Below are 16,390 nucleotides of genomic sequence, written 5' to 3'. Positions count from 1 at the left end.
TGCTGGCATAATGACCGTCCTGGTTCACCGTGGTCTACGTTGCAACTTTCACGTAGAACCTTTCGTGTTCGCGTATAACGATACATATTGCGTGCGGCATAAGGATATCTCTCGGGGAAAACGACTGATTTACCCGCATGTGCGAACCGCGTAATGATAACAACATAATAATCGTGTAATTAATGCGGGTTAGTTAAACGTCACGCCTATGTATTTACGTGCAGCCGGTCGGAGTACTCTCGTCCTAGATCGAACGAATTTCATGCCGCACGTACGCCGCGCCGGTGACTTTCGAGCAATTCTGTCAGAAACTGGGTCACGCGCCAGGGGAAGCTATCGTGTTTTGACAATGAAGAGCCATGCGAATAATCCTCTGACGGTGAACGCGTCGCCGTCGAGCGTCGCGAAGCACGTCTTGGCACGGCTGCACAGGATTTCTCGGGAGGAAGTACGTTTGAACAAACAAAAGATTCAAAGATTTCAATATGAACGGTCGTAAACCTTTATAAATCTGATAATGGTAAGTACTTTCCTTTACAATAAAATACTCATCATAATTGATAAGCTTATCGCGTGGAGGCATTGCCGTTTTCGACGTAAACATAGGAAAAATTTATTTGATAATTAATTACATGTATATACTTTATATGCATAATTATTTTTTTTCTGTAATAAAAGAAGTGTAGTCATCTAGTGGAACGTGCGTAAGCTTACCTGGAAAGTTGCGGAAATAGCCGGTATAACTGATGCGGTTATGAACTTCGCGTTTGTCCGGTTACCGTTTGATGCTACAGCCGATGAAACCGCGTGTTTTATTTCCTGTTCATTTCTCGATCGATAAATGATAAAGAACGATTCATTTTAATATATGATTTCATTTTAATGTATAGTCAACACACGCGCAATATTGATATACGATTTAATATACTTTATATAAAAAAGTAAAAGCTACGTAGAATATAATAAGACATAAATAAAATTTTATAACATGTTTGTATAAAACTGTTAAACAATCTATGCAATAAACATAATTAATATAAGAAGGATATGTATTCTATATATGTTATTTTATGTTCATTGATATTTCTAAATTTTTCCGTATTTTTTTTAACGTGTATGCGTTTTATGTATTACGCAAAAACATAAATATCCCTAACAAAATTGTGCAAAAAATATCAATTATCGTAATTTTTATTGACTCACACGTCGACGGGTATAAATGTCCATTTGTTGCTCATAAAAACATTACAGTAATCTCTTAGTCGTTACAAGAAAAGTATGTGACTGTATTTACATTAGTTCAGTTACAATGATTACACTTAGGAATACGTGCTATTTACTTATATTACATATGTATATAGTCGCACCGATACAATCGCAAATTATCAAAAGGTCAAACACCACAATGGCAGTGGTCGTTGCAATTATTTCAGAGACGGTTTGAAGCGCGCGATTGACAAACGTGGGTATATATTTCTCTCGTAAACGTTAAATCGAGGCTACATTAAAAATAAGGCAGTACATAAATCGTAATCAACTTATATGAGCTTTCCCTACGGCGTATAGTTGCCCTTTTTAATACAATTAACGAACCTGAATTCCGTGACCCTTTTTCGAGGATTATTGAACGCATTCGTGGCATGAGAGGTATAAGCTTCATTACGATTTCGCGAAATAACGAAGCTCTCGTTTCGCTTCCCTCAGAATTTTTCGCTACAATTTAACGAAGCGAGGATCAGTACGATCGAAACATTAAGAACATCGGTTTTGTCTGATCAGTTTAGTCTACTCGGACGTGTTTCGCTCTCTTATTTATATTGGGTGTACAAGCGCGTGTACTGTACATACACGAGCCGTATAAGATACAGATAAATATAATCGTGCAGCGTTAATTGCGATGGCCGGGCTTCGCGAATTTTTTTCGTTATTAATTACGTTACTTTGATCCTTTGAATAACATCGTACATCGAGTTTAAATTGAAGAGCTCCAAACCGCTTTAAATCCACATTAAACAACGTGGAGTACGCATTAAAAAGCTATCGATCATATATTTTTTACGATCACCTTCTCAGATTCACTGAATAAGTGTCAAATTTGTCTGCACGTTTTTGGCACCATAAGTGATTTAGCTCGGTTATCACGACACGATCGTACGCGATTACATATTTACAAGATTCGGATACTGCCGATCGGCTAATAAACTCCGTTTTATATTCTACACGGAAAGAACATTATATTACATCATCTTTGTTCACCGTAACGGTGTTGGTCAAGCGATTAAACTATCCCTTAGTTCCTTTTTTTTTTTTTTTTTTTACAAGTATATACATATACAGTATTTACACGAATTTGAAAGAAGGAATGTAACGTTGTAATCGTCCGTAAGACGTGATAGACGGATCGAATAGTAAGATTTAAATTATCAGTTATCTCGTGTGTTAAGTTGCTGGGTCATTGTCGACTTACTTTATGGAGGCAATTACGAATACTTATCAATAACATTTAAGTTTTACTTTGTGCATTGCCATTGATATTGTAAGAAGTACCTTAGATATTATTAATAAATTGTCAAGAGCTTTCCTGTTCTTAATATGATACACTTAAAGATTGTGAATTTGTATAAAAATGAATTTATCGCAAGTAATTATATAAGATATGAAAAAAAATATATAAATTGACAAATAATAATTGACATATCAACGTGGATTAAAGCTATATAAATGTATATATAGATAAAATTAAATAAAATTAGCGAAAGAAGGAAAAAAAAACAACGAAAGCAGAAATGTAAATCATATCTTTTTATTAATAAAAAAGAAATCATACGCAATTGTCATCACAATTGAAAGGCGAAATGTGCAAACGTTTATGAGACATTACAAAGATGCGATGACGAATCGTACGTAGAGAGACTAAAAACTTGTCAATTCGTTCGAATACGATACGAAGTATGAGAAACTATACTGCCATTTTAGAAGTAAGTTAGTCTTCAAAGTATACCTGGTCTCGGATTGTAATTTTCGAAGGACGGCTGCAGCGTAGATCTCTCGCGAATAACTAAAATTAAACCAGATTACTGGCTCGATCTTGTGGCAACGATTAGATACCTTACAAACCTAAATAACTGATGATATTCAATGACGCGATGTAAAACGGAGAAGCGCGATGATCGACGAGCTTTTGATCCGCGGCTCGGATCAAGCACTAAATTTAAGGGGGAAAAGATTGATAAGACAATCTTGCGGAAATATATAATAACGAGTAAAATCGTGTATACTAACTTAACGCTCGACGCACTACAGTATATCTTCAAATCGAAACTGGTTTAATTCGTGTCACGTGATCCGTATATTCTTTGGCAAGATCGCTTGTTGCGGTTATCTCGACGAGGATATCGGATCAGGTTAACAACTCGAGTTAATGGGACGATACACGGGCTGGGAACGTCGGGTTTAGCAAATTGTTTCGACGATTTTATACTAGACGTATGTATGTATCCGCTTGCAAGCGCGTGCTTGCGAATGAAATATATAGAAACCGCGACACACTTTGCATATGCGCTACACATCGTTACGCGTATATCGAAATATATATTATATATATATTTTTTTCTTTAAGAGTAAATCTTATTTCCCTATACTAGGAATGACTCTTTTTTTTCTACATTTCAATCTTGGCAAAATAGATCATTGCAGGTCTGTATACATATGTACACAGTCGTCGTTAAAACGTGTACGCGTCTGCTGCTCATGTTGCTAACGTTGAACACATGAGAGAAAGAGAGAGAGAGAGAGAGAGAGAGAGAGAGAGAGAGAGAGAGAGAGAGAGGAAAGTGGGACAACATTATTCAAACAATTATATATAAGAAGAGTATTATTTCGAGAGTATTCGTCTTAAATAGCACAGCCTTTGCTAAACCCGCTTCCGCATTCGCGTCGATGGCTCGTAAAAAATTACAATCGTCGGTTAACTTAACTTCTTTATTTGCGGCGAAACGAGTGACTAATTAACGTCACGGATCACAGCATCGTGAATTCACGACAGAGAAGTTCCTCGGATGAGCCAACATGTAAACTCATACGGCAAATTTTGTGAAATAACAACAACGTTCCTCTCCCGTTATTTATATTAATATATTCGGCTATCTATTGTGACGCGACGAGTTTTACAAGGAATAAAAGCGTCTTAAGAGAAAGATATTGGAATGACATATTTCGCATTCATGCTCGAACCGCTTAGCAACAGGTATTTATATCGTGCAATCGATTGGCACGTAGATCGACCAAAGACAATGCATTTGCGGTATGCGGCGCTTAAAGAGAGCTTTCTAACTTCTAACGCAAAACGCTGAAACATAAACTTAACTGAGAAATCACGCTTATTTGTAAACTGTCTTTTTTCATATATATAAGCGTTATTTGAAACAACTTAATTAGTTTTAAATTAATTAAGAATTACGCTTTAAATGATACATCGTATAGGTACAACTTGCATCGCGTAGTCACAAAAATCGGCAGTTTACGCATACTGCAAGTCAGTTTTGCGCGCGGGCCAGCCGCGTAAAAAATTTCTTATCACGCCTTATTACCAAGTTTTCGGAAAAGTGTCTTTTTTGTTTGCAGCAAAGAAATAAATTTTCCAACATTCGGGAAAGCCTCGCGAAACATTTCCTCAGCCATTCCCGCAAACTTTTGCTCCGTTGTTGTTAAGTTCGAGCATAAATAAATACATAGAACCGTCACGTTTCCCAGCACACACAAGATTTATAAATATTAACAGCCCAAGTTAGCCACGTTATGCCACCCGCGTCTACTCGCACAGTATATAATACACAACGTGTAATTTACTACACGATATAAAATGCGGTATTTACCGCTATCGTATTTACCATCGGCCCTTCAGCAGCACATGTCGAAGTCCCTCGATATTATCTTTTTCGTGATATATTTCAAATCGATGAACACTCAAACGGTTATTATAATTTATGACTGTATTTGTTTGCGCAAGCTGTCATAATTTTCCCCAGCCTGAAGCGTTAAATTTGTCGTATGTACATTTCAACGGGAAATTTAAAGATTGAATTGTTTTTAAACTTAATTATATTAAAAAAAAAAAAAATATATATATATATATATAACGAAATATAAAGAATTACTTGTTACATCAAAATTCGAAACTCAATGCACTTATTGTTGTTTGCGCTTGCAGTTACCATAGTAGCGATAAATAGTCATGATTGTAAAGTCGAAACAGGCTTTCGACGTGCTTTTCGATATATACGATATGTGCGGTAGACACGGGGTACGACGGACATCTGGCCCAACGATGGAGGGATGGAATGTAATTCAGGAGGAATCGATATGCCCGAGGTGGCACAGTGCTGGATCCATTACTGCGTCGTATTTTGACGACCAATTGGGAACAAGGGAAAGTTATTGTATACTTGTGTATGTTGTATGGCTACCGTTCTCTATCACGGCGAAAAGTTGTTGCTGAATTCTTGTGCGGTGAAGTCGACTTTTCTCGTTCACCGCGCCCCCACGACGACGTCACGTTGACCGACCTTACAATGGCTCGACACATTGTAGCTCGCGAATCCTAGGCGAAGGCGTTCGTCTGTCTTTTCCTATCCTAAATGCGCGAAACGTATCTACTTTTTTCATCTCCAGACAGGAGGACGGGATTTCACAGTCGACCGTGTCCTGCAACGGTCGAGCGGTTCCGCGCGAGGCCGGAAGGAGCTGGTTGCATCTATAATATCGTTTAACTCCGCTAATTTCGTTCATCTTTTGTACACGTTTCGTACGACTGAACTCCAATAGAAAATATTCGATTAACAATAGTTTGCGATAATTGACGATCATCAGGCCTAAAAATTAACTGCATCCAGCATCATTGACAAGCTTGATTAATTAATTCTAATTGATAACTCCTTTACATTATGGCTTCGATTTATATAGGTAGAAAACAGAAATGCAGTTAACCACGATTAGCGACGATAATCGATGTTGATGCAATCAGCCCTAACGCGTCTCGAGAGAGATCGAATTGCGAGTACCAGACACCACGGATGAGATTCCATTGTTTGCCCTAGGAGTATCGATTTTCCGTGGAATCGAGTTCGCTGCTTTGAGTGTCACTTGTGATCGCTTGTTGACTCGTCGATTTGAGAAGCCTGATATACCAGAACGAATATATCCGATTCGAAAATATCCCTTTTGTACAATCATCAAACGATTCAGTCAAGCTAGCTATACTTCCGTTACTCAAGACACTTGTAGGTCAAATCATATATATATTTGAGCAAAATTTATATATTTTAAAGAAATACTAGTAAAAAAAATATATATTATTGCTGTACAAAAATCTATAACAAAATTTTTTCGTTGAAGGAATATTTCACGGATTTGAGTGGCTCATTAAAAAAAATAAGCCCTTCCATGATTTTTGAAAGATTCAATTTTGATTATATTAGATTTGTGTGAAAATTTTGAAGCAATCATTGCAAAGGGGATGCCTGGAGATCTCGCAATTCTTAAGAAAAATATTTTGGCGCACGTTTTCTCGCAAAAAAGTAAATACGTTTCGCAGGCAGCAACGTCGAGATGAAACATCGAGACGTTCCGCTTCGGTGATGAAGACAAACGTTACATCGGATATTTCGTGACGATGCCTGCGATGCACTCGTCGGAAAACCTTCCTGCTGAACGCTTGCGTCGCGACGACCAACGTCTTCTCGTCGACGTCGTTTGATAGCGAGAGAAATTGATCTTAATTCAAAGAAATGTATATATGGCAAGAAACATTTGTCTATTTCTAATATCCGATTATAATTTGCCAAAAATTGAGATCCGATTGGAATTATATATTATTAATCTAAATTTACAATGCCAATTTTTATTTTTGTGTAAACTGTGTTGATCCTATATATATATATATATATATATATATATATATATAAATAACATGTAGATATCTTTAAGAAATTCTTCATTACTTTTGGCGATTGCTCCATCTGTATCTGCGATAAGAAATCTAGTACTCAAAAGCGACGTTAATTAGAGCGCGATAAGACTGAACTTCGAAAACAATCAATTTCTCTCATTATTCGACAATTCAGACGATTAATCGATTGGACGGTACGGAAGGAGCAGGACGGAGTCGTCGCGCGCGACTGCGAAGTTTCTCGGATATTTACAAGTCGAAGGATTCGAGCGGTGCGAGTCGCAGCGGTATCGGGCGGATCTGGATTATCGTCGGAGAATCGCAATCCGGTCATCGGTGTTGGTTCGATCGTGAAAATCCTTCGAGGATATCCGTCCGCTCCAGAGCTCCGAGTCTGCGTCGAGACCTTGCGTGATTCGATCAACGTAGCCGGTTAGCATCTATAAAGACAAGATGCTAGACTGCCGTGGGGGCACGCGATTGTCAGTGCCACTTCGCCTTTTGCGTAAATATATCCGCGCGCAAATTCTGCGCGAAGCAGATTCCCAGAATCTGAAAACAGTGAGAACACTCCGTTTATCGCTGTGCCGTAGCTGCGAGAATTAAAAAGAGAAACGCTCTCTTAGCATTTTCATAAAATATTCGCGAATGTCTGAAACGCGACAACGCGAAACGCTTTTCAATTGATATTCGATATAGTATTCTAAAAATAGAAATAATATTTTTCTTGTTACCGTCAAGACGGTTCTGAAGAATATTTCATAGAGAGAATATTTTTTTAATTTAGCAGAATAATTAAAACGATACCTACATTTGCTTTAATCATCCATCGTATTCGTGAAACGATGTATTATAATTATTTTTATACTTAAAATAACTGCTGTATAAATTATGTATAAATAGTCTGCATTAAATCAGGTTTATGAAAATGCTAAAAGTATATTTATAACTACTAAAATTATATAAAATATATAAAATGTACTGATATAGAATATATGAAATTTATCGAAAGAATTTATCGATAAATTTTTTAGTTGGAAGAAAACTAGTGAAATTAAATTGATTTAATTCGCTACCATTTAGTAGTATTCGTGCTCACGGTGAATATGCATACATCTATAATTTTGGATAATTGGATACACGTACGTACGTGTACAATTAATCTGAATAATTAAATCATACATCACATCGAGATGCAATCGATAAGTTCTAATAGAACGAGCAATATCAACATGCTTTGTGCAATATCAACATCTACTTGACACATATGGAGTAAGGGGAAAATTCATTACGTAAAGTAAGCATGAATTTAAAATCCTTTAATAAAATTCAAGAGAGGCTCAATATATTACGCTGATAAACGCACTTGCGCCGCCTATGTAGCTACGTGTTATTATGTATCTCGCATCTACTTTACGTCTTCCCGCGTGTAACACTGCGAACGAAACTGGTAACATTCAACGTTGCAAGCACGGATAAAGTCTCACCTTATTTCCTTTAGGGCATGCAATGGCTCCATAATACAGCGGTCCGCATCAACGAATATACATCGCGAGAAACGTGCTAAAAACTCGTTTTAACACTCTGAATCAATGATGGCAATCTTGAGCTACATAGAATATATCTGAATCGCAAATTGAAAATTAAGCGAGAGTTCGCACCAAGAGTTTGAGTTTTCCATTACGGGCTGAATTTTAAAAGCATCTTGACTACCGTAAAACGCCCACACGGTCACTTGAAAATAACGTTTTTCGAAAATTCTCGACCAAGATTTTCACCTTGACGCCTCGCAATTGACGCTTCATCATTTAACTTAGGTCATGTCAAGTGTTGAACGTACGGATTCCAAATGTTAATTAATCGCGAGAGAGTCAAGTCGCGAGGTACTTCCACGTACTCGTCGAAAGTTTATCGATGCGTGCCGAAGATCGGAGCTTGTACTTATGCTAATGCATTTTACCAGCATATACCTGAGTGAATGCTGTGCCAACCGCACCGCTGGCAATCGCGAGAAGATTTCGTTCTATCCACTCCTCGCCGGCCTGTATGCAACCTTTTTCATAAATCACTTTGGCGACCTCAAAGTTCTGCAAAAGAAGAAAAGGAAACGGCTACTTTGCTTACCGTCAGCTGTCCCCCTTTCCCCGGGGGTCACGCTACTATTACAGTTGTTAGTCCAGGACAATTTTCCGATGGTGGTGGTGGTGGTGGTGGTGTTATTAGTTCCGTGAAGGTTTCCGTAGAGAAAGTGAAAGGATAGCTGCACCGTTGTTTATGTAACTCCGGTTTACCGTCGATCGCGTCAATCGGTCGCTATTTTAATGCGCGCGTGTCGCAATCCCTTTAAACGTTCGTCGCGACGCGCGTTTTGCGTTTCGCCATTTACGCAAATTGCGGTAATAATCGAAGCTAGATTTAACGATAGCTAATAACCTATCAGCTACGACGTGAACATGATTCTTTAATTAAAGTTTCATGTTCGATATATTTTAAGTCATATCACAGCAATCTTATTCTGTCCTTCCGACGAGACATTTATCGCGCAACGAATTGTAATGTTGACGCGTCGGTGTTTCGCAAGATTGGGATGCGCTCGAATAACCGCGCGCGGAACGCAAAAACTGCTCGCAAATGAGAACGAGGATAAAATCCACGATGATAACTCTCGGCCGCCCGAAGACGAGAATTCGCGAGAACACTGAAAAGGTCAGGACTGCTCTCGGTTTTACATATCCCGCTTGATCTCGTTCTTCGTTCCGTTAAGTGAAAACTCAATAAGGTACTCGGACTCCAGTCGACGTGTTTTCTCTCTGCGCGTTTTTCACGATTCCGTCGCGAGAACTATATCACTCGGAGGGAAGCTCATCCAGGAGGAGCGAAAGAACGGTAACGTGCGTTATATACGAGAATGACGTTTTTAAAGGAGCGATATCCCGCTCGGTTGTGGCCCCGAACAATGAATTTCGCCGCTTAAATTTTCTAGCGAAGTCTCCGGCCGGTAACTTCAATTTCCAGTCATATAAAGGTAGCAACTTGATTTATTAGGAATGGGTAGGGGCTGCGCCGGAGGGGCGCAAATCGAGCCGGGATCGTAAAGTGGATCCAAAGGAGGAAGAAGAGGAGGAGGAGGAGGAGGAGGAAGAGGAGGAGAAAGAAAACGGAAGGAGGATTTCGAGCGGAGGGAACGGAGGGCACGTACGTACTCGAGAAAATATATATACACGTTACAGCGGCGGGTGCGCGGAAGGCGGAAAGAGGAAGCACGTATGGGGCATTTACGAGGTCGCGGGGGACGGTAGATAGGGGAGGAAAGAGGGATCCTAAGTAACAAGCCCATTCTGTTACGCCGTGCCTCGCGCGTTTACCTTCAAGGAGCCAGGGAGTAACTACGCGAGGCTTTCAACCTGCTACTTCATTTACACCTTCTATACCTCTCCGCTATCCAACTTTTCCCTCAACGTCGTCCTCTCCGTCTCCTCCTCGATACGCGGACGATGTTGTGCGACTGTCTCATTAGCGGGGCGTTAGATGCCCTAATTACTTAAGAGTTTTCGTCTCTCGTTCTTCTCCGCCACTCTTCCCTTACGTCCCTTACGTTGAAGGGACTCCCGGTGCGGGAACTGCTAATTTATTCTGGCTCTTCAACGTCGCGCGCGCGTGTCAAAGCGGCCGACGATGCGCGCGATGACAGCGGCGAGATTGGAGAAGACCGAAGGCGGAAAATAGACGACAAGGGTCTGGTGTGTACTCAACGTGACTTTGGTTAAGCGCAGTTAATTGAGGCTCTGACAGGGCGTAAGCTACGAGTGGCGAAAATTTTTCAGCGGCGCGGCGAGAGAAGATTAATTTGACGGTGGAAAAAGCCTTCCGAGCCAACGTGCCACTCGTTTCTATTCATCTCTCCACTGTTCGTTCAGCTACTTGCCAACATTTCTCACTTCACGACGAGATCCTTTCCCGGGCGTTTTTCGAGCCGCGCCGCGGAAATCGGGATAGCATAGCGCGGCGATGGCAGCCTTCTTATTTTAGCGTACTATAATCTCCCCGTATTAGCATAGATAACATCGCAATTCTGGCGCAGTACAATCGCGCGCGCTAGCGTATAGATAAGCGCGCGATTATAGCGTAGCATAATCCCGGGTTCTAGCCTACTAGTATAATCCGGTGATTTTAACGTAATATGATTTTGTGCCTTGCCCGGGTCGGCTGGCCTTGTATGTACGTAATTCTGACGTATAATTGCCCGAACGATACTTTATGGCTGCGATATAGTTTGCGATAATCTTCCTCACAATCAGCATAAAGAATCAACATAAATCTTAGACATTCAGGTACGTGAAAAATCGCTAAATGCAATTTTAGATGCATTTTCTGTCCGCGCAATACGATACACATATATTTTTCCGAAATCAATTTACCATACCATTGAGTCGTTTATTAATTTCGTAGCTATCATATTGACGAACCGACGGTTAAGTTAATCGTATTTTAATAGCAAATTTAATGATGAATTTCTCGATAATTTTCGATTAAACGTGTCAATTAATGTAATATTAATGCGCGCCAGTTTACCAGCCGATATGTCAATATGCAATCTTGTTGCGATGTAATTGGATGCAAATACACCGTCCAAATAACAATAAAACAATAAAACTCGCCGGCCGTGAAATTGAAATTTGAATAATTAGCATGGAATTAATATAATCGCGCCAAGAGAGAAAAACGCTCGATGTTTATGACGCGTAAACTGGTTCTTCGGACGTTTGTTGCGCATCGGTGTGAGGTACTATATAATCGGTCTAGCTGTCAAGATTATCCAGCGAGTTGGCAGTAATTTACCATACTGATTACGGGACGGGAAAAACTCGTATTATTGCATCGCGTGCCAGCTTCGTATAAACACTTTTATAGAATAGTTGCACAGTGCACGCGCGCGCTTATGACTTATATTCCTATCTTCATTAAAGTATATATAATGCGCTTAACTATGCGGAAAGTGATGTTTCCGAAAGGAAAGAGAATGAACGAGAGGCGGTTATTGAACGAAATCATGCGACGACAAATTAACAATAATCATTGAAAATTTTAAGAGATACGCGCTAGTCGTGATATTTGCGTAAAATTATACCGATGTGTAAAATTTAATATGGGAACGTATCGACGAGATAATTGTTATCTAAATATTCGTCGCAAGTATCGGCAGATATTTGAATTGGCTACTCGGTACACTAGATTTTTGCAAAATCAAATCTACACGAATACACATATTTCAATAGAAATGATATTTGTACGTTGCACAACGTAATCGCGCAAATGAATCAATTTGTAATTAATGTGAACTGCGTTTTGTTATGAAGAACAAAATTCTCTCGGACGAGTACGGTTCGATTATATCATATACCACGCATTTCGTTATTACACGCATTATGACGTTTTTGTTTAGAAGTGGGATATACATAGTACTTACCGTATATCGATTCTCCCTCGAGCTATCGCATATCGATACAAAATGCGCATCGCCGAGAATATACACGTCATTCTGATACTTACTTTACTTACTATCTGACCCATATAATGGAGAGATATGTTTAAGCGTACGTAACAATAGTAACATTTCTAAATTTGACAATGCGACAAGCATTATACGCTATCGAACAAAACGTAAGCAGAACTAAAAACGAGAAATAAAAACGATATATCAAATTTGTACATAATATCGTGAGACATATTACTGGGACATTGTCACGAATCACCGGATGTCTTTTTTATTGATTCTTCGCGGATTGAATTCGAAATCGAATTTTTCGCAAAAATGAGAAAATATCGAGCTTCCCGGTTAAAAGAGCATTCGGCGGTGATTTCCGAGACGTCCCGTGCAGAATTTTGTCACGTCTACATCTAACATACATGCGATCATGTTCGTAAATAGCGAATCATCTTTACCGAGGTAACCGAGAAGCTAGGGAACTGCAACTTTCTCGCGCGGGTGCCTTAGTAACCATGTCGCGTCGCAGCTGAGACATGCCACGCGGAAAGCTTCGCGTTTAATGAAATTAAAGCTTTTTAACGGTAAACCACACACTTTGCATCGCTCGCGGTCGATCGCGCTCCGCCTGCCTGCCGGTATACTTGGCCCAAGTTTACTTTTTCCGGTCTTTGCACCGCGCGTCGGCGTAAAAACGGATCGATCGGCGCGTCTGGAATATTCATCACACACGTACGCCTTTAGAGAAGTAAGTAAGGCAACGCCATTAAGGCGTAATAGCGGCGCGTTTACGTATTAGACCGTATTTAGAAATACACGCTCGCGCGCGGATGTCACGCCGAGTGCAACGAACGATAGTCCGTGTATATACTTTCCTTTCCTTTCCGTGACGGCGGTCGTGCTATCAATCTCCGGCTGCTCGCGAGCGTTATATTGGAACGGTATTTCTACCGCCGCGCCGCGAAATTCATACGCGCGCGGCGGTGTTTCTCTGAAAATCCTCGTTGCCTCGTATATTTCTCGCGAGATTTTTCGTCGCCGCGCGCAATTCCGCCCGAATAAAATAGGAATACTCGCGGAAATAGAAATATCACTCGCAGATTGCTGTTTATGTACAGACAACTATATCTGGAAATATACATTATAGAATCAGCATCTAGACATATCTACCTTCTTCAGAATTTCGTTTAATATATCCTGGCGCAATTCTTAGCGAACTCGTGAAGCGTTTACGTATATAAAAAGTATGGTATTTTAATTTACGGATTTTTTTAAGTGGAATATTTTGCGGCAAAAGTGATCGAAGAAAGTTGAGGCTTCCCAGCTTAACGGACGACAGTTTTTAGGATTAAAAGTACCTGCAGAACCATGGTGCTGACCACTGTACCGGCGACGGGTACGAGGTTCAATTCTAGCCACTCCTCACCCGCTCTTAGGCAACCCCGCTCGAATATACTCCTCTCTCCCGTCTGCATTGGCCCGAGGGAGTAAATAGAAATGGTTTAAAAAGCCGGTAACACACGGGTGCTTGCTCGAGCTCAGAGACTCGAAATTACGCCGTCGGTTGTGGGCTGCGGTTCACCGATAACGCGCGAGCAAGCATCGATACTGTACATTTACGCTCTCTCTCTCTCTCTCTCTCTCTCTCTCTCTCTCTCTCTCTCTCTCTCTCTCTCTCTCTCTCTCTCTCTCTCTCTCTCTCTCTCTCTCTCTCTCGCTTATCGACAACGAGGGTGTGCTCTTTGGGGATGTCTGTGAAATTGGCCCCCTTTTTTCAAAATTCGGAAAATTTTATTAGAGTTCTGGATTCCCCAGAAAGAGTTCTAGAGTTCTTTGTAGTTTTTAAAAAGAGTTCCGTCATTTAAAGTAGTGAAAACACCATTTTAAAAATAGGGGGGCTAACTTCACGGCGCTCCCCATTAAAAAAAAAAAGAATTTTTTTGGTAGTTCCGGATAGATTTCGATGAGTTCTAGAGTTCCCTATAGGTTTTAAAAAGAGTTCCGTTCAAATAAGACCAAAAATCGATGTCAAAGATAAACAAAAAATTTCCACTTTATTTAAAAAATCAATTTTTTCTGGTAGATTCAGAAAGATTTCGACGAGTTCTAGAGTTCACTATAGGTTTTATAACGCTCTGACCAATATTTCAAAAATTACAGCCCCTCAAAGTACCGCACCTCAAAAATATTTCAAGTCCCAAGTCGTAATTTTTTTTCGGAAATTGGCAGTTTTTGATGGAGTTTTGGTGGTCCCCCAAGGAGTTCTATCGAAAACTATCAGGGTCCGAAGCGCTCCGACCAATATTTCAAAAGTTACAGCCCCTCAAAGTACCGCAACTCGAAAATATTCTAAGTCCCGAGAGGTAATTTTTTGGGGGGAAATCGGCAGTTTTCGCTAGAGTTCTGGTGGCCCCCCAAGGAGTTCTATCGAAAACTATCAGGGTCCGAAGCGCTCCGACCAATATTTCAAAAGTTACAGCCCCTCAAAGTACCGCACCTCGAAAATAATTTGTCCCAAGGGGTAATTTTTTTTTTCGGAAATCGGCAGTTCTCGCACCTAATAGTTTTCGATAGAACTTCTCGGGAAGCCACTAAAACTTCCGCAAGAACTGCCAATTTCCAGAAAAAAAATTACTCTTCGGGACTTATATTTTCGAGTTGCGGTACTTTGAGGGGCTGTAACTTTTGAAATATTGGTCGGAGCGCTTCGGACCCTGATAGTTTTTGATAGAACTCCTTGGGGGGGCCACCAGAACTCCATCGAGAACTGCCAATTTCCGAAAAAAAATTACCACACGGGACTTGGAATATTTTCGAGGTGCGGTACTTTGAGGGGCTGTAACTTTTGAAATATTAGTTGGAGCGTTATAAAACCTATAGGGAACTCTAGAACTCATCGAAATCTATCCGAAACTACCAAAAAATTCATTTTTTCAAAAATGGGGGGCGCCGTGAAGTTAGCCCCCCTATTTTTAAAATGGTGTTTTCACCATTTTAAATGACGGAACTCTTTTTAAAAACTACAGAGAACTCGAACTCTTTCTGGGAAATCCAGAACTCTAATAAAATTTTCCGAATTTTGAAAAAAGGGGGCCAACTTCACAGACATCTCTTTGGGCGTGAATGAAAAAACGACTCCCGTTTTCCTCTTAATCGCGACTCACGACATACAGATATATTTTTTCTTCATACCTCGGTCGAAAGTACGTACTTTCGTCCCTAATAGCAGGGACGAAAGTTTAACATTTACTCCCTGTGAAAAGTACACGCGCGCTCTCTATAACTTTAAACCTTAACGCCCTTTAACCTTAAAAATAGTCATCAATATTGTTCTGTCAATATGTCATCTGATGAATCCGTAGACGAGGAAGAAGTTATACGAAATTTCGATCCAGAAGCGCGATTGATAATAAATACAGATACGTTGCCAAAGAAGTCTGTTGTTCGATACAATCTTGTTTACGACACGTATAAAAAGTGGCAGATAGAACACAAAACACAGTTTTCAAACTTGATATTAGAGTAGTTAGAAGTAATATCTCCGGTAAATATACAGTTTTGATAATTCATGATTTGATTATTTAAATTTAAATTTTTAGATAAGCATTCTGATGATAGTTTACTAGTATGAGTATTAGTTAATAAATACAGATACGTTGCCAAAGAAGTCTGTTGATCGATACAATCTATTTTTGATAGAATAGAATTAATTTATTTTTACAAAATATGACAAGACTTGACTCTTGGAATGTATTTGATGCCTGCCCCTCCGACCAGCAGCACTCGCTTCGCTCGTGCCGCAAATGTCGGGGGCAGGCATCAAAAACGCATGCTTATTAACATTTAAAGTTAAAAAAAGTAAAATTAATAACGTACTTTCGACCGGCTATGAAGAAAAATCGTATACACTACGCGGGCCAAAAGTTGAAATCTCGGTCCTGCTCGTCATGAAAATTCAA

General features: G+C 39.8%; 2 protein-coding genes across 5 annotated transcripts in view; one reads left to right on the top strand and one right to left on the bottom strand.

Annotated features, from left to right (window-relative positions):
* Positions 1-16,390, top strand: part of LOC143898288 (small ribosomal subunit protein uS3m-like) — a 167,597-nt gene that overhangs the window by 37,604 nt on the left and 113,603 nt on the right. The window contains exon 1 of one of the 2 annotated variants that reach the window (XM_077407657.1): positions 11,261-11,277. The exons of the other annotated variant lie outside the window; for it this stretch is intronic. The gene's annotated coding sequence lies outside the window, so the exon portion shown is untranslated. Of the gene's footprint in view, positions 1-11,260; positions 11,278-16,390 lie in introns of those variants that run through there. 2 annotated transcript variants of the gene reach the window in all.
* The window catches only part of Tsp26a (Tetraspanin 26A), a 122,906-nt gene continuing 107,781 nt past the window's right edge, over positions 1,266-16,390 (bottom strand). Inside the window, exons 8-10 of one of the 3 annotated variants that reach the window (XM_077407645.1) lie at positions 13,790-13,900; positions 8,917-9,033; positions 1,266-7,498 (exon numbers count right to left, since the gene is read on the bottom strand). In XM_077407645.1, the coding sequence (XP_077263771.1) occupies positions 7,430-7,498; positions 8,917-9,033; positions 13,790-13,900 (297 nt within the window). In that variant the 3' untranslated portion in view covers positions 1,266-7,429. The remainder of the gene's footprint in view (positions 7,499-8,916; positions 9,034-13,789; positions 13,901-16,390) is intronic. The other 2 variants (XM_077407643.1, XM_077407644.1) reach the window with 2 other exon arrangements.

The sequence above is a fragment of the Temnothorax americanus genome, unplaced genomic scaffold (assembly GCF_048541705.1).
Source record: "Temnothorax americanus isolate GAGA-0224 unplaced genomic scaffold, ASM4854170v1 Scaffold23, whole genome shotgun sequence".
Lineage (NCBI taxonomy): Eukaryota > Metazoa > Arthropoda > Insecta > Hymenoptera > Formicidae > Temnothorax > Temnothorax americanus.
Note: the sequence above shows the minus strand (reverse complement) of the source record. Positions and strands in the feature narration are given on the sequence as shown.